This window comes from Hyaena hyaena, unplaced genomic scaffold (genome assembly GCF_003009895.1).
Source record: "Hyaena hyaena isolate Hyena2069 unplaced genomic scaffold, ASM300989v1 scaffold_63, whole genome shotgun sequence".
Lineage (NCBI taxonomy): Eukaryota > Metazoa > Chordata > Mammalia > Carnivora > Hyaenidae > Hyaena > Hyaena hyaena.
This window is the reverse complement of record NW_024080695.1, coordinates 375,123-395,366: the sequence shown is the minus strand read 5'-3', so window position 1 is coordinate 395,366 and position 20,244 is coordinate 375,123. Positions and strand designations below refer to the sequence as shown.

The 20,244-nt window shown below is 48.8% G+C and overlaps 1 protein-coding gene across 1 annotated transcript in view; it reads left to right on the top strand.

Moving 5' to 3' along the window:
* Nucleotides 1-20,244, top strand: part of POLN (DNA polymerase nu) — a 165,542-nt gene that overhangs the window by 32,043 nt on the left and 113,255 nt on the right. Inside the window, exons 5-10 of the mRNA XM_039232153.1 lie at nt 1,951-2,144; nt 9,816-9,928; nt 11,206-11,363; nt 13,950-14,018; nt 15,313-15,373; nt 16,486-16,550. Coding sequence (XP_039088084.1) covers nt 1,951-2,144; nt 9,816-9,928; nt 11,206-11,363; nt 13,950-14,018; nt 15,313-15,373; nt 16,486-16,550 — 660 coding nt within the window. The remainder of the gene's footprint in view (nt 1-1,950; nt 2,145-9,815; nt 9,929-11,205; nt 11,364-13,949; nt 14,019-15,312; nt 15,374-16,485; nt 16,551-20,244) is intronic.

Sequence of the window (20,244 nt, the reverse complement as noted above, 5' to 3'; positions counted from 1 at the left end):
GGGTGCCTGGGGGGCTCAGTCGGTTAAGTGTCTGACTTTGGCTCGGGTCATGATCTCATGGTTTGTGAGTTCGAGCCCCGCATCGGGCTCTGTGCTGACAGCTCAGAGCCTGGAGCCTGCTTTGGATTCTGTGTCTCCCTCTTTCTCTGCCTCTCCCTGACTCACACTCTGTCTCTCTCTCTCTCAAAAAATGAGTCAACATTTAAAAAAATAAAATAAATCTGTGGCTGATTTTGAGTTAATTTTCGTGTCTAACGTGAGATAAGGGCACAAATCCACCCACCTGCCTGCATGTTGATATCCAGCTTTCCCAGCACTGCTGCTAAGACTCTTCTTTCCCCATTGGATTTTTTCGGCACTTTTATTGAAACTCAATTGACTATAAGTATAAGGTTTTATTTCCAGACATTCAGTTCTTTCCATTGATCTATATGCCTGTCCTAATGCCAGTACCACACTGTCTTGGGTACTTTAGCTTTGTGGTAAGTTTTGAAAACAAGAATTGTGAGTCTTCCAACTTTGTCTTTTTCAAGATTGCTTTGGGTATTTGGGTTCCTTCTGCATTTCCATATAAATTTTAGAATCAGTTTGTCAGTTCCTTCAGACACCCAATTGAGACTTTGATGTAAATTATGTTGAGTTTATAGAGGAATTTTGGGAGTTTTGCTATCTTGACAGTATTGAGTTTTCTGATCCATGAACAGGGGTGACCTTTCATATATTTAAACCTTACGTCTCTTCCAATAGTGCTTTGTAGTTTTCTGTCTAGTGTACAAATCTTGCTTTACCTGTCATTTTTGAAAGTTTTCCTCACTAAAGAATTATAAGTTGAGGGGCGCCTGGGTGGCTTAGTCGGTTAAGCGTCCGACTTTCGCTTAGGTCATGATCTCGCGGTTCGTGGGTTCGAGCTCCGCGTCGGGCTCTGTGCTGACTGCCAGCTCAGAGCCTGGAGCCTGTTTCAGAGTCTGTGACTCCCTCTCTCTGACCCTCCCCTGCTCACGCTGTCTCTCTCTCTCTCTCCTAGAAATAAATAAAACATTAAAAAAAATTTAAAAAAAAAATTATAAGTTGATCATTTTTTTTCTTTTCACCAGTTTAAAGATGTGACTGCACTGTCTTACAGCTTGCTTTGTTTCCCACAGAGACCTGCTGTCACACTTCTCTTTATTCCTATCCAGGTGAAGTCCCTACCCCACATGCCTGCCCCCACCCCACCTCTTTTAAGGTTTTCTCTTCATCCTTGGTTTTAAGCACTTTGATGATAATGTGACATGGTGTGGTGTTCTTCATGTTTGTTGTACTTGCGGTTTATGGATCTGGGTTCCACAGATTAAATCGGGAGAACTCACATTCCCTTGGGGAGTTTTGTGGTCCTGAAGCACGGTGTGTCTATTTGTTAAGTCTTCTTTGATTTCTTTCATCAGTTCTTCATAGTTTTCAGCATGCAGATCCTGTGCATGTTGTTGATTTCTATTTAAGTATTTCATTTTTTGGTATGGTTATTATAAATAGTAATACATCTTTAAAAAGATCATTTTACATATTCATTGAGAGTGCCTGAAAATACAGTCAATTTTGTGTTTTGATCTTGTATCCTATACCCTTGCTACCCTCATATATTAGTTCCAGGAGTTTTTTGTAAATTCCTTTGGGTTTTCTACACAGACATTTGTGTCACCTGTAAATAGGGGCCATATTCTTCCTTTCTGATTCATATGCCTTTTATTTCTTTTTCCTGTTGTATTACACTGGCTAAGATTTCTGTTGTGATGGTGAATAGAGAGGAAACCAGATTTGGAGAGTAAGATCATGGGCTTAGCTTTTTGCTAAGAGGGGTCTTTATTTACAAATTAATTTTAGGCCTTTTTTCTCTGCTTAATTATCAAGCCTGTCTTTCTTGAATACATGCATTGTTTATGTTTAATTTTGAAACTTTATTTGTATCTGCAGGCCCTGGTTTCCTCTGTTAAAGGCATTGTGATGTCCGTGCAGAGCCGTGCGGTTGGCAGGGGTCCCCTGGAAGCCTCAGCCGCTGGTGGGGCCCTGGAGGAAGGCCCCCCACTCAGTGCGCAGTGCATCTACATCGAAACGGGGCGCTCCTCTACTGGGGGCCGAGAGCAGGAGGCATATATTCAGTTTGCCAGGTCAGACATCTCCACTCACTGCCCTACATCCGACTTCCGTGCCTGCTTCAGTCTGATATAAAGTCTCCCAAGATCCAGTTTTAATTATTTAAACTTTTAGAAGTTTTGTTTGGGCATATGAAAATAATGTGAAAAGAAAATGGATCTAAATGACAGAAACCTCTGCAAACACCAGCCTGCTTCTCCCTGGAAAGTTTCTGGATTGGGGATTCCCTCCTTCCATGGGAGCCCCTCCAGGACTTGAATCACTATCTCAGGGAGAAGCCGGGGAGGAAAGCATTGTTCCAAGGCCTGAAAGCCCAGTCATGGCCAGAGTCCCAGGCGATTTTCCTCATCACGTGCATTCACTCACTCACAGTGTTAGAAAATCAAGTTACCCCTGTATTCCAAAAGTAAATTGTCCTCAGTACCACCTAATTTCATCCTAATTTCAGAGCTTCACTCTGTGAGAATAGTTAAAACATATCTCACTTGGATGTACCCTTTGAGAATCTTACAATTTGGAACGAGCAGGGTTGCCTGTCCGGTCCTGAAAAGTCCTGCTGGGGCTCCCGCCTGCGCCTCGCCACCAGCCGCTGTGCACGTTGTCAGCCTGACCGCTTTCTGCCTGGGGTGGGGATGTCCACTTCCTGTCTGCCCCGCCCTGGAGTTCCGGCCCCATAGCTGCCTGGCAGGAGCTCCTGGAAGGGGGGCTCACGGCGGGGGGGGCAGAGGGGGAAGGGAGGGAGGGAAGAAGGTGGCGCCTGTGCCTGGGCCTTTCAGCCGCATCCCGTCTCACTGGGCCGTGGCGGACTTGTAGGCAGTTGTGTCCGTGGTGTCTCAGCCTGGAGTGCCAGGGGCCAGTGTTCGTTCTTACGGTCACAGGACGCTGTTCAGCCAAACCACTGGGGACCTCTGAGGAGCAAGAGTTATTACTCACGGGTCCTAGAGGGTATGTGGCACTCGGGGGCACACAGCCAAGTCGTAGGCAGAGCAAGAGAGGGAGCCGGCCTGAGGCTCTGCCTTTATTAGGTTCTGAGGATGGGGGCTTGGGGTTCCAAGGGCTCACTCTTTATTGGCTCATATAAGCTATAAAGGTGGGAACTGGGGTACAGCAAGGGAAAAGCAGGCTCACTCACAGGCCAGTTATCCAGGTCACCCTGGCTTTTCTGGAAGGGGACCTTCACAGGTGGGAGTGGCCTTGTTCCTTTTCTGGTTGTCTCGCTGGTGGCTTGTCGTACAGCTGGCAATACGGACGTTCTTTCAAAGTGGTCGCCTCGGCAATCAAGAGCCTGATGTCCAGCGCTTGCACCACAGTAATTTTTGGTGTGAATGGGATAACCTTTGACAGACATAGCGGTCTGCTCACAAGAAGCCCATAGGCTTCTTTTTACATAATTTTCTTCTGAAAGAACAATTAGGCAGGCCCGTTTCATGGAAGGCTGCTTTGAGAACAGAGGCCTAATATTTGGACGGCTTTTCTGAATTCTGGATTTGTATACCCTACTGTATATGCCACTTGCACATGTGGTAGTCACTTCAGCCTTAACACGTGTCACCCTGAGGCCTGGTCCTCCCTGAAACCTGCGTCCTGCGGCGTGTGTTGTCCTGGCCACGTCAGCACTTGCTGTCCCTGAGTCTTAACATTAGCTTTAACTCCCTTCTTCTTTTCATATCCTACGTCCAGGCTCTTAGCAAATCCCATTGGCTCTGCCTTCAAAATACAGCCAGTAGCTGCCTTTCTCTCTTCCTCTCTGCTGCTGCCTTGACCTCCCGACTGAACTGGGCGCAGCGTACCTGAGTGGCCTCCTGCCTCCACCTGCCCCTCAGCCTGCTCTCCGCACGGCCCCCCAAGCAGTCCTGCACACTCGCCGCCCGGAGAACCGCCCGCAGCTCCCGACAGTGCCTGCAGGTCCGCCCTGGCCCCTCACCAGGCCCGGAGCTCGCCCCCTCTCTCCCTGCTCTCCCTGTGCCCCGGGCTCCTGCTGTATGCAGTGTGCTCCCCGGTGTCTGCGTGACTGCTGCCCCATCCCCCCAGCACGCAGCAAACATGAGAACATGAGAGTATAATGAGCCCCATCTACACACCCACCCAGACCAAACAGTTACCATGGGTTTTTCTGTCCCTCCTTCATCTGCCCCTTCCTGAGGGGACGGGTGGGGGGCTGCAGTTAGGGAAAATCCAGACATGCCGTTTCAGCTCACAGGGCTTAGGATGCACATCTAAAGCAGCTGAGCTTTTCTTTACGTGGCCACAGTGCCACTCCCAAACTTGACAAATTTAATACTCAGTCCAAATAGGTTACCTGATTATTACTATTTTTTTTAAATGTTTTATTTATTTCTAGGAGAGAGAGAGAGAGCGTGAACAGGGGAGGGTCAGAGAGAGAGGGAGTCACAGACTGAAACAGGCTCCAGGCTCCAGGCTCCGAGCTGGCAGTCAGCACAGAGCCCCACGCGGGGCTCGAACCCACGAACCGCGAGATCATGACCTAAGCGAAAGTCGGACGCTTAACCGACCAAGCCACCCAGGCACCCCGGTTACCTGATTATTTTTAAAAAACGTCCTTCTACACTTGACCTATTGGGATCAGGACCGGCAAGGTCGTGCATGACATTCCTTGTCTCTTCTGCCTCTTCTAGTAAGAGCATCCTCCGACCCCTGACCCTGCCCTGCAGAAGGTCCCACGTCCTGGACTCACCTGTGTTGTCATTGTGGGTTCTTTACCTCGTTCCCCTTTCCCCCACACTTTTGAAAACTGGGGCTTGGTTCTCTAAGTCCGTTATTCAGCTCCTGGTTTTTTCACGAGAGCACTTCCCTGGGTGGTGCTTCCTCACACCCTGTCCGTGCTGCTGGTCAGATGTACCAAATAAAAGTGCAGGATGCTAAGTGTGAATTCCAGAGAAACAATTTTTTTAGTATAACTATGTCCCATATATTGCAAGACACATACATCTCCAAAAAACATTTATATATTTTCAGATGCAAATTATTGACTGTTTTTCTGAATGTCAAATCTAGCTGGGTAGCCTGTGTTCCCTCCGGCTGCCTCTCGTGATGCAGCCACGGTTCCTCACGTCCATGCTGCTCAGGTGGAGCCGGGGGTCCGATGACGTCAGCATGATCCCTCCGCTTGTCCCCTTAGTGACTTCATCTGCCATGAGCGTCATCGGAATCACTTTTTAATTATGTCTGAAAGATGGTGCTTTTCCATGTCTATCATTCCTTCCACATGGATTGGGTAAGATTTTTCATAGAGAACTTTCATTCTTCAACTGGGCGTTTTGTTCACTTGATCCCTCAGGTCTTCCCTGAGGTGTTACAGCAGGGTCAGTGGCGGTGGGGGGGGGGGGTCCTACCCACCACACACAGCAGTGCCCCCACACCCCCCGCCCACCGCTAAGTGTGCTGCACAGTATGTACAATACCGCCCTCTCTGTACGTCTGGCCTCTTTGTTTCCTGTGGATCTGCCCCCACACTTTCTACAGCAGCGTTTCATGTTTTGTTCATTCTTGTATCTCCACATGCCACGAACAGTGTGACAGGGCTTGTGGTTAACAAGTATTTTTTCAGTATTAGTCTTGAATAAGTGAATATGAAGGTGTAATTTTGTAAGTTGCAAGACAATTCTATGAAGACATAGCCTCACCATAAAATTGGAATTAATAATCCAATTCTATGATAGTATGTTTGAGATTTAAACTTTTTAAAAAATGTTTATGTTTGAGAAAGAGAGGGACAGAGTGCAAGTGGGGGAGGGGCAGAGAGAGGGAGACACAGAATCCGAAGCAGCTTCAGGCTCAGAGCTGTCAGCACAGAGCCCGACGCAGGGCTCGAACTCACAAACTGTGAGATCATGACCTGAGCCGAAGTCGGACACTCAACCAACTGTGCCACCCAGGTGCCCGTTTAAGATTTAAAATGAATTTTGGGGCGCCTGGGTGGCTTAGTCGGTTAAGCGTCCGACTTTCGCTTAGGTCATGATCTCGCGGTTCGTGGGTTCGAGCCCCGCGTCGGGCTCTGTGCTGACTGCCAGCTCAGAGCCTGGAGCCTGTTTCAGTCTGTGACTCCCTCTCTCTCTGACCCTCCCCTGCTCACGCTGTCTCTCTCTCTCCTAGAAATAAATAAAACATTAAAAAAATTTACCAAGTTGCAGGGTACAAAATCAACGTACAGAAATCGGTTGCATTTTTATACACCAATGATGAAGCAACAGAAAGAGAAATCAAGAAACTGATCCCATTCACAATTGCACAAAAAATCATAAAATACCTAGGAATAAACCTAACCAAGGATACAAGAGATCTGTATGATGAAAACTATAGAAAACTTATGAAGGAAATTGAAGAAGACACAAAGAAATGGAAAAACATTCCATGCTCATGGATAGGAAGAGTAAATATAGTTAAGATGTCATTACTACCTAAAGCACTCTACACATTCAATGCAATTCCAATCAAAATTGCACCAGCATACTTCTCAAAACTAGAACAAACTATCCAAAAATTTGTATGGAACCACAAAAGACCCCGAATAGCCAAAGTAATACTGAAAAATAAAACCAAAACGGGTGGTATTACCATCCCAGACTTTAGCCTCTACTACAAAGCTGTCATCATCAAGACAGTATGGTATTGGCACAAAAACAGACACATAGACCAATGGAACAGAATTGAGAACTCAGAAGTGGACCCAAAAGTATACAGCCAACTGATCTTTGACAAAGCAGGAAAGAATATCCAATGGAAAAAAGACAGCCTTTTTAACAGATGGTGTTGGGAGAATTGGACAGCAACATGCAGAAGAATGAAACTAGGTCATTTTCTCACACCATGCACAAAAATCAACTCAAAATGGATAAAGGACCTGAACGTGAGACAGGAAACTATCAACACCCTAGAGGAGAAAGCAGGAAACAACCTCCTTGACCTCCACCGCAGCAACTTCTTACTTGACACATCCCCAAAAGCAAGGGAATCAAGAGCAAAAATAAACGATTGGGACCTCATCAAGATTAAAAGCTTCTGCACAGCCAAGGAAACAACCCAGAAAACTAATAGGCAACCAACAGTATGGGAAAAGATAGTTGCAAATGACATATCAGATAAAGGGTTAATATCCAGAATCTATAAGGAACTCACCAAACTACACGCCCGAAAAACAAACAACCCAGTGAAGAAATGGGCAGAAGACATGAACAGACACTTCTCCAAAGAGGACATCCAGATGGCCAACAGACACATGAAACGATGCTCAGCATCCCTCCTCTTCAGGGAAATACAAATCAAAACCACACTGAGATACCACCTCATGCCAGTCAGAGTGGCTAAAATGAGCAAATCAGAGAACTCTAGATGCTGGCGAGGATGTGGAGAAACGGGCACCCTCCTCCACTGTTGGTGGGAATGTAAACTGGTGCAGCCCCTCTGGAAAACAGTGTGGAGGTTCCTCAGGAAACTAACAATAGAACTCCCCTATGACCCAGCAATAGCACTGCTAGGAATTTACCCAAGGGATACAGAAATGCTGAGGCATAGGAGCACGTGTACCCCAACGTTCATAGCAGCACTCTCCACAATAGCTAAAACATGGAAAGAGCCTAAGTGTCCATCCACAGATGAATGGATCAAGAAGATGTGGTTTATCTATACCATGGAATACTACATGGCAATGAGAAAGAATGAAATCTGGCCATGTGTAGCAACATGGATGGACCTTGAGGGTGTTATGCTGAGCGAAATAAGTCAGGCAGAGAAGGACAAATATCATATGTTTGCACGTATAGGAGGATTAGGAGGAACATGACGAAGGAACAAGGGGGAGAAGAAGGGCGGAAATGGAAAGGGAGAGAGGCAAACCATGAGAGACTCTTGAATGCTGACAAAAACTGAGGACTGATGGATGTGGGGGGGAAGGGGGGATGGGCATGGAGGAGGACACTTGTGGGGATGAGCACTGAGTGTTATGTGGAAACTAATTTGACAATAAACTATTTGTAAAAAAAAAAATTTAAAATGAATTTAAATAAATCACATTTAAGTTAAAACGCATAAAAACTTTTTTGCACAAAACGTATTTAATAGCATTTATCAAACATCTGTGCAAGGGTGCAAGTTCTCTTTCTCCATCTTCATATTAACTCTATATGTTTGGTCTTACTAATTCTATTTTATAGATGAGGAAACTGAGGCTCAGAGAAATAATTCAGTCTTGAGATTTCAACCCAGGCCTCCTCTTTTTAGACTCAAGTCTAGCTTTTTTATATCCTAGCTGCTTCTTTGTTTGCAAATGTGACATGAGCGACTTATATAACTGACTTAAGGTACACATTGTGTTTCAGCCACTTTGTCTTACAAGTTGCTATTTTTGTTGTCTTATCAAGATAGAAACCCACGCCTGCATCTCTTACTAGTGAGAGATCCTGCCGTTCTTAGACGGCCTTAGTGGGGACTTCTGGGTCTCGGCACACAGGAGCCTCAGAGAGGAAGCACAGCTCTACTCCCATGTGAGCCCCCAGCCCCTCTCCCCTGCTCTCCCCGACGCATCCTCCCGAGTCCGCAGAGCCAAGACCAGAGGCTGTGTTGCTGGCACCCTTCTCTCCCTCCCACCCTGGCCACTCTTCAAGGGAATCCCAGGCGAAATCACACTAGACAATGTGACAGGACTAAAAACGTCTGTTTACGGAGCAAGCTGAGCAAACTCTGACTCTGTTGACATTGTGCGCAGAGCTGAGTGGGCCCCTAGTTTCTTTCTCCCTCAGCCTCTGCAAGACAGACCCTCATTCATGTATGAAGACACAATCCCTATAAAGGAAGACTTCATTGCGGGCCCTGGACGTAGCTGATAGGGTCTCAGAACTTAGCTTTGCCACTCACCGGTTGGGGCACGCTGGGAGATTGGTTAGCCACCCTGAGCCTCAGTTTCCTTGTCTGTAAGGTGGATCTAGTGCCTGCCTAACAGGGTTGTGGTGAGATTTCAGTGTAACAGTCCTTTGTGGTGTTTAGCATAGTGTCTGCTCATGGTTAAGTGTTCAGTAAATGCCATCTCTTATCAGTCCCTTGCCCAGGAGCTCACGATGCAGTAGGGCAAGCAGACTCTCGAGGTAAATGACAGCACAGCAGGTGTGGTCCCGCTGCAGCCTGTTCGTGGACGGGAGTATAGGAGGGACAGCTCCCTGCTTGGGGAAGGAGGTGGGCAATTTGCAGAAATCACACATGGGAGGAGAATCCTAGACAAGAATGCAGCATGTGCCGTGGCCCCACAGTGCGAGAGGACGTGGCACCATGCAGTGGTGCCGAGGGGAGAGCTCAATGTGAGCAGAGGGTGGTGTTTGGGCGCATGCTGGGAGAGCAGGCTGGAGAGTGGTGTGGGGGAGCCTGGGAGGGGCCCAGAGCGTGTACTCTGCTCAGAAAGGTGCGTCTTAGTCTGCAGGAGATGGGGCCTTCCTGGGGGTTAGCTCCCAACCGCCAGGGGGCCATGGGCTCCCCTCCCAGCCTTTCTGTGCCTCGTCTTCAGGTAGATGCGTGAGCCCACCTCGCGGGATTCAGGTTAATCCACGTACAGCTCTTAGAAGAAGGTCTGCACATAGTGCTGTGTAAGTGCTAGCTGTACAAGAGAAGCGTTTTGCAAGGTCAGAAGTCACAAGTTCTAGATCAGTGTGTAAACCGGTGAATTTGTTTTCATCTTCCAGGAAAGTGCTGTTTCATACACTGAAATGTAAATGTCCTGTTATTTGTTTTAATGCCAAGGATTTTGTGAGAACCGTGCTGCAGTTTTTTGGTAATGATGGCAGTTGGAAGCATGGTAAGTTTTCCTTTTCATGATCTCTGAGACCTGACTCTCCAGCAGTGACCCCTCCTGACAGCAGGAGGCGGTGCCAGGCCACCGGCTGGGCCCCAGGGTGAGGGGCGCCTTCCCTCTGTGCTTTAGGTCACTTGATTTTTTGCAAGTGTGTATATTACTTCTGTAGTTTAAAGTTAGAAGTGAGTTATGCAGTGTGGTCAGATGGGATTTGTTGTTACCGCAAATAGCTTATAAACTCCCTAAGAATTAAACCAAAGTCCAGACACACGAAAAGACCTCAACATCACTCATCATCAGGGAAATACAAGTCAAAACCACGATGAGATGCTACCTCACACCTGTCAGAACGGCTAAAGTCACAATCACAAGAAATAATGGGTGTGGGCGAGGACGCGGAGAGGGGAACCTTGTGCACTGTTGGTGGGAATGCAAACTGGCGTGGCGGCTCCAGCGGCTCTGAGGCATCATTCAAAGTGTTAAAGTAACTTGAAAAAGCAATCACTTAGGAGTCAGATTTATCTGTTTATCAGCACCCCCCAACCTCTTATGGCTCCCTTGTCCGTGTCTAAAATACTCTGGTGCTGAAACTTATTTAGCAAATGCCATTTTTATTTTTCACAAAGCATCTTCCCACTCATCTCTCGGATGCGCACAGGCACCTCTTCCAGGGTCTCCAGATGAGAAAACCACAAGTGGGGGCTGTGACTGCCAGGGGCGGCCTAGCGCCCGGTTCTCCTTACACGCCCCATGCATCAGAGGGTCCCTTGGGGTTTTCTGCGCATCGGGGGATCCTGAGTGCCAGGAGGCTGTGCCCTCACATGCATGGCCCCCCTCCCCCGCCAAACTCAGCAATGAGGGGGCATATGCTTCTCCTTCTAATCACAACACTTGGATTCCTGGACACCTTGAAGTGGTGTCAGGGGCTCCTGGAAAGGCAGCGCAGCGAGGGCGTGTGTCAGAAAGCTGGGGAGCAGGGGCGGAGGGGCAGGAAGAGTGACGAGGATTCTCAATGCTGTGTCTCGGGGCATTTTTGAGAACTCCCTGTTCCATGTTTATTCGAAGTGTCTCGGCTACCCAGGTTCCTGTGTGGGACCTGGGTTGTGGAGGCCACTCTTCCCAAAGGTTCAGATTTCCCTAGGAATGGTGGGACGTCCCTTGGCTCTCACCTTTGGGACTTGAGGTGATAGCAGTGCTGGTATTGATCTGAGCCTTGAGGACCTCGGAAGGGCAGAGAAAGGACGGTCCTTCTTTGTACTAAATGTTCTTTTTCTCTCTAGTTGTGCACTTCGTAGGGCTGGACCCCAGAATTGCTGCGTGGCTCATAGATCCTGAGGATGCCGCGCCCTCTTTTGAAGATTTAGTGGCCAAATATCTTGAAAGTTCCATTTCTGTCACAGTCAGCAGCACATACGGGAATTCCTCAAGAAGTGTGGTGGTGAGTTGCGTTAAGATAAGGCTTTACTTGGGGCGCCTGGGTGGCTCAGTTGGTTAAACGTCCAACTTCAGCTCAGGTCATGATCTTGCGGTTCATGGGTTCGAGCCCCGCATCGGGCTCTGTGCTGACAGCTCAGAGCCTGGAGCTGCTTCAGATTCTGTGTGTCCCTCTCTCTCTGACCCTCCCCTGCTCACACTGTCTCTCTGTGTCAGAAATAAATAAAACATTAAAAAAAAAAAAAGATGAGGCTTTACCCGAATTTTTTCCTAGAAATGTTTTCCACTTCATAGGCAGTCCAGTAGTAAAAAGAACATTGCTGACATTCATCTTCACTTATCTTGCACAAGTGCTTTCTAGCCTGACAGTTCTGGTGGAAGGTACTGAGTAAGGACAGGTGACTTCCGTTCCATCAGGAAACTGCACCAGAGAGCCCCTCTTCACAGTGTGATTCTCTAAACGGACCCTCCGGTGTCAAAGAGCCACCTGCTCTGTGACCTGAGCACTGCTGGTTTATAAACTCTTCGTGCTGCTGACGCGGCCTCTGTGGCAGAGGCTCTGCCCCACCTCGGCCCGTGCCCAGGAGTGGCTTTCCCAGCCCTTCCTGGAGACGCACCGTGTGTTGGGAGCCGTGGTGCCTGCTCACAGCCCTGGAGCCCGGCCCAGCGCCTCCCGTGGCCCCACAGCAGGCCCCGCAGGAGGCGGCCCAGTGGGAGCAGCGTGGGCGGCAGTTGGGCCGCTCTGTTCAGGCTTCCTGCTTGTGAATCAGCAGCTGGGTGCTAAAAGCACGGCTGGAAGAGCACGCAGGGTGCTCAGGGAGCACGAGGGGCGGCCGTGGGGTGGGAACCGTGGGGCAGAGCGACTGGCCACGTGCGGCGCTGAGGCTGGGGCAGGCGTGCCGGGGAGCCTCGTCCTGGGCCGTCTGTGAGGGCAGGAGAGGGTCAGATAGGGACTTGGGGTCAACAACGCAGAAACTCACTCGCCCTTTATTTGAAAAGAGACCCACCAGAGGGATACGGGGGCCGGGGGGCGGGGGGCTCACTGATCAGAGGAACAGCAGGAGCGGGCTTGGCAGAGCAAGGGCCCTGAGCCCCGGGGCCCCCGTGAGCCATGACCTCGCATCCAGGTGTCGCTTCTGTCCAAGACTCAGTCTCAGCACGAAGAGCCTCGTTTCCCTCACTGTGCCCCACGGGTGCCCCTCGGCGGGGGCAGAGCACAGACGTGAGTTCTTATCCATCCTACGAGAACGAGGAGGAAACGTTCCCAAACAAGCTGAGACACTGCTGCTGAAACAGGGATGTGCCCACCTCAGGTTTACCAGCCCCAGTTTATAGATGAGAAGACCAAGGTGCAGAGAGGCCAGTGTGCAGGTGCCTTGCCCAGGGTCAAGCTGAGGCTCTGGTTCAAAGTGTGGGTTTCTGCCTCTGAAGTCTAGTTTCTCTCTAGTGGGCATCTGGGGATGGCGGCGCCCGCGGGGAGCGAAGCACCAGCTGCAGAGGCCGTCGTGCCCAGGCTGGAGCGGCCGCCTGCGGGGCTGTGGTCGGCGCCCACGGGGAGTTCACCCCAGGCCCTCGTCACGCCCCAGGAAGAAAATCAGCAGCCCCCTTAGCGAGATGTGTCCCTTGCGGAGACAGAGACGGCAGTGCAGAGGGAGGGACAGGAGGGGTAGGAGGGGCAGGCTGACTAAGGAGGTGCTGTGAGCTGTCAGACTGCAGGGGGAGTCGGAGCGGGGCAGGGGGAGCAGCCGGAGAGCAGGGGGGACCAGGAGAATGCGGAGGTGAGGAGGAAGGTGCGGGAAGATGGGGAACTGTGTCAGGGGCTCGTCCGGAAGGTGCTAGTCCCGCCTGGAGCTCAGCCTTGTCCTGAGGAGACCCAGCTGGGGAATTGTTCCAAGTGAGGGCCTCAGGGTCAACTCCGTCCTGTGGAAAGCTCATCGGGCAGGAGTGGACAGTCTGCTCATGGTGGCTGGTGCCCTTGACCAGGCTGCGGGAGCACCGAGGCCTGGGACAACCAGACAGCAAATGCCAGCCCGCAGCAGCCTGCTGGCAGCTCACCGTCCTGGGTTTTCTCTGCCTTGGGGCCTTGAGCCCAGAGCGGAGTGTGGGGAGTCATCTGGCAGAATGATGGGGAGTCATCCATCAGGGGAAGAGAGTCAGACTGAGTGCAGGGGGCTCCGGCTTGTGCCCCGCCCCGACTGTCCCTCCCAGGGCCTCTGTGGGTGTCGTCCGGGCCAGGACGGGTGGTGGGGTGGCCACGTGGAGGGTGCACTCCTGTCTCTACCATGGTGTGATCTTTGCACGTTGGGCACTTAGCTTCTCTGCGGTTCCCGTACAGTGAGGAAAACACTGGGTGAGGGAGAAAGGGAGGCTCCAGTAGCTTCTTGCATTTGCACGGGAGCTCGTCTGCCTGAGGTGTTGGTGATGCCACGGGGTGTCACGTCTGCCATGGAAAGACTCGTGCTGCTTAGCCAGTATCCATTTTTGTGCGTATTGTCACCTCCTATATTGTGACAAACATTGTGCGTATTGTCACCTCCTATATTGTGACTGCCAAGTTTGCCTAATCTTTAATTCTTTTGATCTTTTAAAGAACCAGAATGTATGTGTGAACCTGAAGATACTCTACAGACTCACGATGGGCCTTTGTTCCCAGTTGAAGGCAAGGCATTTTATCATAACTCAGGGTTGGCTGGCATTCTTGCTCTCTGTCCCCCAACAGCAGCATTCATTCCCATCCACACTCACAGCATCTTCGAGTGCGCAGGAAACAGAACATTGAGCTCTAAGGCCAAGTTAACTTGCATTTCATTCATAGAAGGATAGTCCAGATGATAAGGCCTGAAGTTTTAAAAATGTTTTCTGTGGGTTAACAATTGTAGCATTTTTAAAAGCCACCAGTTCAACTGGAACATTTCTACTGCTGCAGTTAACATAAAAGCTGAGCATTTATTTTAGTTAATAGTGAGATGGACACAGCTCTACTCAGGGTCTCATTGGGAAGCAGAGGGCATTCGAGGGAATAATCTAGAAGAGTTGAAGGAAGGGGCTGTGTACTGTGGCAAGGCCGGGGGTGAGGGACCCAGCAAGGGACACGGAAGCCTCCAGGGACAGGCACTGGCTGGAAGCATTTCCACCCCAGGCTTGGAGGGTGAGCTGTCACCAGGGCCCCGGGAGAGCAGTAGCCCTGCCGGGGCTGCCGGTCAGGAAGCCGGGCCCCAGAAGCTGTGGCTGCAGGCCGAGGACTGTGGGCTGGTGGATAGGGTCCAGCGGCAGAGAAGCCCCCCTCTCCCCTCCTGCCCCAGATAGGCAAAAACAGCCCGAGAAAGAAGCAGGAGCCAGGTGCTGGCCTGGGGGACGTCCGTCAGCCCTTCCTCGAGGGCAGAGCGCAGGGTGCTGGGCCTGGAAGGGTGGGCAGTGGAGGGCGACCAAGGCCTCTCCGATGGCAGCAGGAGTGGACATACAAGACACAAGCTCTGGTGAGGGCGTGCAGGCGGTCTGAACAAATGCAGAGATGTCGCATACTCTTGGGGGACGTGACCTAATGCAAAGATTTCACCTCTGTCCACATTAATCTATAAAGCCGATGTGAAATCCGATGAAAATTCTAGTTACACTTCTGTGAATTCAGAAAACCTATTCTGAAATGAAAATGGAAGGCTAAGAGTCTAAAAATACCTAAATCACACTTAAAAATGAGAAAGATTAAAGAAAATTGGGAGTGGGGTTTGTCTTCTCTAATATTTCTAAATATCTTTACAAGGTCTTGGTAATAAAATAAGGTACTTGCAGGAAATAGGAGTTTTACTAGGAAGGGAGAGAAGGTGGTGCAGGGGCCGCGTTCACTCCAGGGGCACTCGAGTTCCGCCTCCATGAGATCAAATAGGCTGGTGAGCAGAATGCAGGTGCCAGTAATTTAAAAGTTAAATTGATAATCATTTCTTCCTGTGCAACAGGTTTACGGTTTATGGCAACTATTTTGTACGTTGGAGCTTCCTCTAATACCGATTTTGGCAGGTAAGGTACTGTAAACATGATGGACAGTCATCTTTCTAGAGAATTCTTTTTATTATTATTTTCTTAATGTTTTTTTTTTTTTATTTCTAGAGGGGAGAGAGAGAGAGAGAGAGAGAGAGTGTGTGAGCAGGAGAGGGTCAGAGAGAGAGGGAGTCACAGACTGAAACAGGCTCCAGGCTCTGAGCCGGCAGTCAGCACAGAGCCCGACGCGGGGCTCGAACCCACGAACCGCGAGATCATGACCTGAGCGAAAGTCGGACGCTTAACCGACTAAGCCACCCAGGCGCCCCTCTAGAGAATTCTTTACCTTGTTTGAGAGCAACTCTTTCTGTTTTATTTAGGGATAGGCAGGGTGTCATGTGGGCACTGAGAGGTAGCAAGCCCTTTATTTTCCCTTTCTGTAACAAGAGGGGTTGGACTGCATCACCTCTTGATCTAGAAGGTTCTTTTTTGTTTTTAATTTTTTTAATGTTTATTTCTGAGGAGAGAGAGACAACATGAGTAGAGGAGGGTCAGAGAGAGAGGGAGACACAGAATCTGAAGCAGGCTCCAAGCTCTGAGCTAACTGTCAGCACAGAGCCCGATGCGGGGCTCGAATCCACAAATCGTGAAATCATGACCTGAGCCAAAGTCAGACGCTTAACTGACTGAGCCACCCAGGCGCCCCTAGAAGGTTCTGACATTCAGTCACAGGGATACCTTTTGTACTGAATGGCTTTGCTGGGTGCCTGGCCTGAGAGCAGCGGTGTGGGAGGAGGCCTTCAGCCTGTTGCACGAGGCTGCAGGTGTTTGGGCCCGCCCCCTTGGGAGAGCCCCTAGAAGGGCTGCGGGGGTCTCCTCTGTATGGGCACCCGGGTCCTGCTGGGCACTAGGAGAGCCGAGCCCCTCCCAGGACTCTGCAGCTGGCCTGGCCACTGGCGGCTCCGTTCAGTGTGGCCGGCCAGTGCGTATCCCCACACCCACCGGCTCCACTGCTGGGTCCAAACACTGACCCCAGGTGCTGCCCTATGTCCCTGGCAGGGAGTGAGGCTCACCCTTCATTCTTGAGCCTTTCACAGAAATGATTGATACATACAGTGCCAATTTTATCTGCTTTGGTTTTTGAATCACAGTGATGGAAAGCCACAGCATTCAGGTGAACAGAGAAGAAATGGAGAAGACTTCAGCACTTCTTGCGGTACGTCATTTCAGAGACTTGGTGCCTGTTAGCCTCTTCTGCGTGTGAGCGCTTCCCCCCCTTCTCCTCCCTCCCTCCTTCATGCGGGCCTGTGGATGCCTCCAGTCTCTGACTCCCGCCGGGGAGTACCGCCCCCCGAAGGGGTTCAAGTGAGCAGGACAGCTGGGTGCCTCCCCACGGCGTGTGTGCATGGTTTCGAGGACCTTCTGGCCTTCTCAAAAGTCAGGTTCTTCTCACAAAGACATCCTCCTATCCCGTGGTAAGGCGAATTCATGTGTTCCTTGGATTCTTTAAAAAAGCAAGAACAAAACTTTCTGTCAAAAATAAAAAATACAGAGAGATGCATACAGATGCATGAAAAATGCATTAAAATATTTCACTGAAGTTATTTTAGAGGAAACTCTAGTATAACCATCACCTAGGTCGGAGTGTAGAATTTCCAGAAGCCCTCTGTGTCCTTTCCCTCTCAGAACCTCTCCCTGCTGCACAGAGGAACCTCCATCCTGAGTTTTAGAGTCATTGCATTGTTGCTTTTCTTTGCAGTTTTCCCTCCAGTGCCTAACCTATGGTTTCTTTGGAACTGTACTTTCACGGTGGTGGCTGACATCTGTCCCTTGGCCTCCATGTCCCAGCTTCACTGGCGTCCTGTGTCACTTGGTGCTTGCTTGGTCTTCCATTGCACCCTCTGTTCCACTGTTTTTTTTTTTTTTTTTTTTTTTAATGTTTTTTAATTTATTTCTGAGAGAGAGACAGAGACAGAGATAGCGTGAGAAGGGGAGGGTCACAGAGAGAGGGAGACACAGAATCCGAAACAGGCTCAAGGCTCTGAGCTGTCAGCACAGAGCCCAACGCGGAGCTCAAACCCACGAACCGTGAGATCATGACCTGAGCCGAAGTCGGACGCTTGACCAACTGAGCCACCCAGGTGCCCCTCTGTTCCACTGTTGATAGGGATCTGGCAGTTGCCAGCTTGCAGCCCTTACCAGCCATGCCACACCCTTGGGCACGGCTCCCTGCGGCACAGGCAGGTGGGCTGCTGGGGCCCTGGGACGGGCCTGCCCAGCTTTAATGCTTTCCCAAGTCGCAGCTGCCTGAAGTGCACATGGTCCTGCCGTTGCACACCCTCAGCTGCATGCACACCCTCACCTGCTGCACACCCTCACCTGTGTGGATACCAGACTTTCAGTAGAGGCCATTCTGTTGAGGATGTAATGATACCTCATTATGATTTTGGTTTCTATTTTGCTGATTATTCATGAGATTGAATAGCTTTTCGTATCATCATTGGTTAGTAGAAGTTTCTCTTTGGTGAAAGATCTGTTCATGTTTTTTACCCATTTTGATATGGCAGGTTTTATGGTTTCCTTGCTAATTTATAGGACATCTTGATATGATCTGGTTACAAGCCTGTTCCATATACCTTCTCCCATTCTGTCTTTTTGCCCTCCTAATGGTGTCTTTTGATGAACAAAAGTTCTTAATTATTTTTATTTTTATGTATTTATTTGAAAAAAAAGAGAGAGTGCATGAGCAGGGCAGGGGCAGAGAGAGAGGAGACAGAGAATTCCAAGCAGGCTTTGCACTTGGAGCACAGAGCTGACACGGGGCTCTGCCTCGTGAACCGTGAGATCATGACCTGAGCCAAAGTTGGATGCTTAACCCACTGAGCCACCCAGGCGCCCCAGAAGTTCTTCATTTTTAATGTAATTTGCCAGTCTTTGTCTTCATGAATAGTGCTTTTGTATGCGGTTCGAGAAAGCTTGCCCTATGTCAAGCTCATGAAATATTCTCCTGTGTTCTATCTTAAAGTTATTTTCATTAGCCTTTACATTTAGGTTTATAATCCATCTGGAACTGGCTTTTTTCTTTTTATGTGCTTTTTAATTGAGAAAGAAATTGCTTACAGTAAATAAATATTTTTAATTATTGTGATAAAATACATTTAACATAAAAGTTAACCATCGTAAGCATTTCTAGTTAGAGAGAATAGGGTAGTAAATACATTCACACGGTTGTACAGCCATCACCACCATCCATCCCCAGACCTGCAGGACTGAAGCTACACCCCTGAAGAGGTAACTTCCCGTTCTGCCCCCCCCCCCCCCCCCCCGCCCCGGCTCCTGGCAAACACAGCTATACTTTCTATGATTTGACTACTCCAGGTACTTCATGGAAGTGGAATCATACAGAACCTGTCTTTTTGTCACCGGCTTATCTCACTTGGCCTGATGACCTCAACATTCGTCCCTGTTGTATCAGGTGTCAGAATTTTCTTCCTTTTCGAGGCTGAACAATACTCCATTATACATATATACCACATTTTCTTACCATTCTTCTGCCAATAGACATAAGCAGCTTGGGTCGCTTCCATGTCGTAGCCATTGTGAATGATGCTGCTATAAAAATCAGTGTACAAATATCTCTTTGACACCCTGCTTTTAATTCTTTGGAGTATATACTCCTAAGTGAACTGCTAGATCTTATAATTTTTTTCTTTAAGTTTATTTATTTTTAATTTACATCCAAGTTAGTTAGCATATACTGCAACAGTGATTTCAGGAGTAGATTCCTTAATTTTCCTTACCTGTTTGGCCCATCCCCCCTCCCAGAACCCCTCCAGCAACCCTCTGTTCTCTATATTTAAGAGTCTCTTACATTTTGTCCCTCTCCCTGTTTTTATATTATTTTTGTGTCCCTTCCCTTACATTCATCTGTTTTCTATCTTAAATTCCTCATGTGAGGGAAGTCATATGATATCTGTCCTTCTCTGACTAATTTCGCTTAACACAGTACGCTCCAGTTCCATCTGTCGTTGCAAATGGCAAGATCTCATTCTTTCTGATTGCAGAGTACTACTCCATTGTCCATATATACCATATTTTCTTTATCCATTCATCCATCAATGGACATTTGGGCTCTTTCCATACTTTGACTATTGTCGATAGTGCTGCTATAAACATTGGGGTGCGTGTCCCTTCCAAACAGCACACCTGTATCCCTTGGATAAATACCTAGTAGTGCAATTGCGGGTTCATAGGGTAGTTCTATTAACTTTTTGAGGAACCTCCACACTGTTTTCCAGAGTGGCTGCACCAGTTTGCATTCCCACCAGCAGTGCAAAAGAGAGTCTCTTTCTCCGCATCCTCACCAACATCTGTTGTTGCCTGAGTTGTTAATGTTAGCCATTTTGACAGGTGTGAGGTGGTATCTCATTGTGGTTCTGATTTGTGTTTCCCTGATGATGAGCGATGTTGAGCATCTTTTCATGTGTCTGTTAGCCATCTCGATGTCTAACTAATGGAGAAGTGTCCATTCATGCCTTCTGTCCATTTCGTCACTGGATTATTTGTTTTTTGGGTGTTGAGTTTGATTAGTTCTTTATAGATTTTGGATACTAACCCTTTATCTGATATGTCATTTGCAAATATCTACTCTCATTCCATTGGTTGCCTTTTAGTTTTGCTGATTGTTCCCTTCCCTGTGCAGAACCTTTTTTTTCTTTTTATGAGGTCCCAATAGTTCATTTTTGCTTTTGTTTCTCTTGCCTCTGGAGACAAGTTACATAAGAGTTGCTGCAGCTGAGGTCAGAGAGGTTTTTGCCTGCTTTCTCCTTAATTTTGATGGCTTCCTGTCTTACGTTTAGATCTTTCATCCATTTTGACTTTTTTGTGTGTGTGGTGTAGGAAGGTGGTCC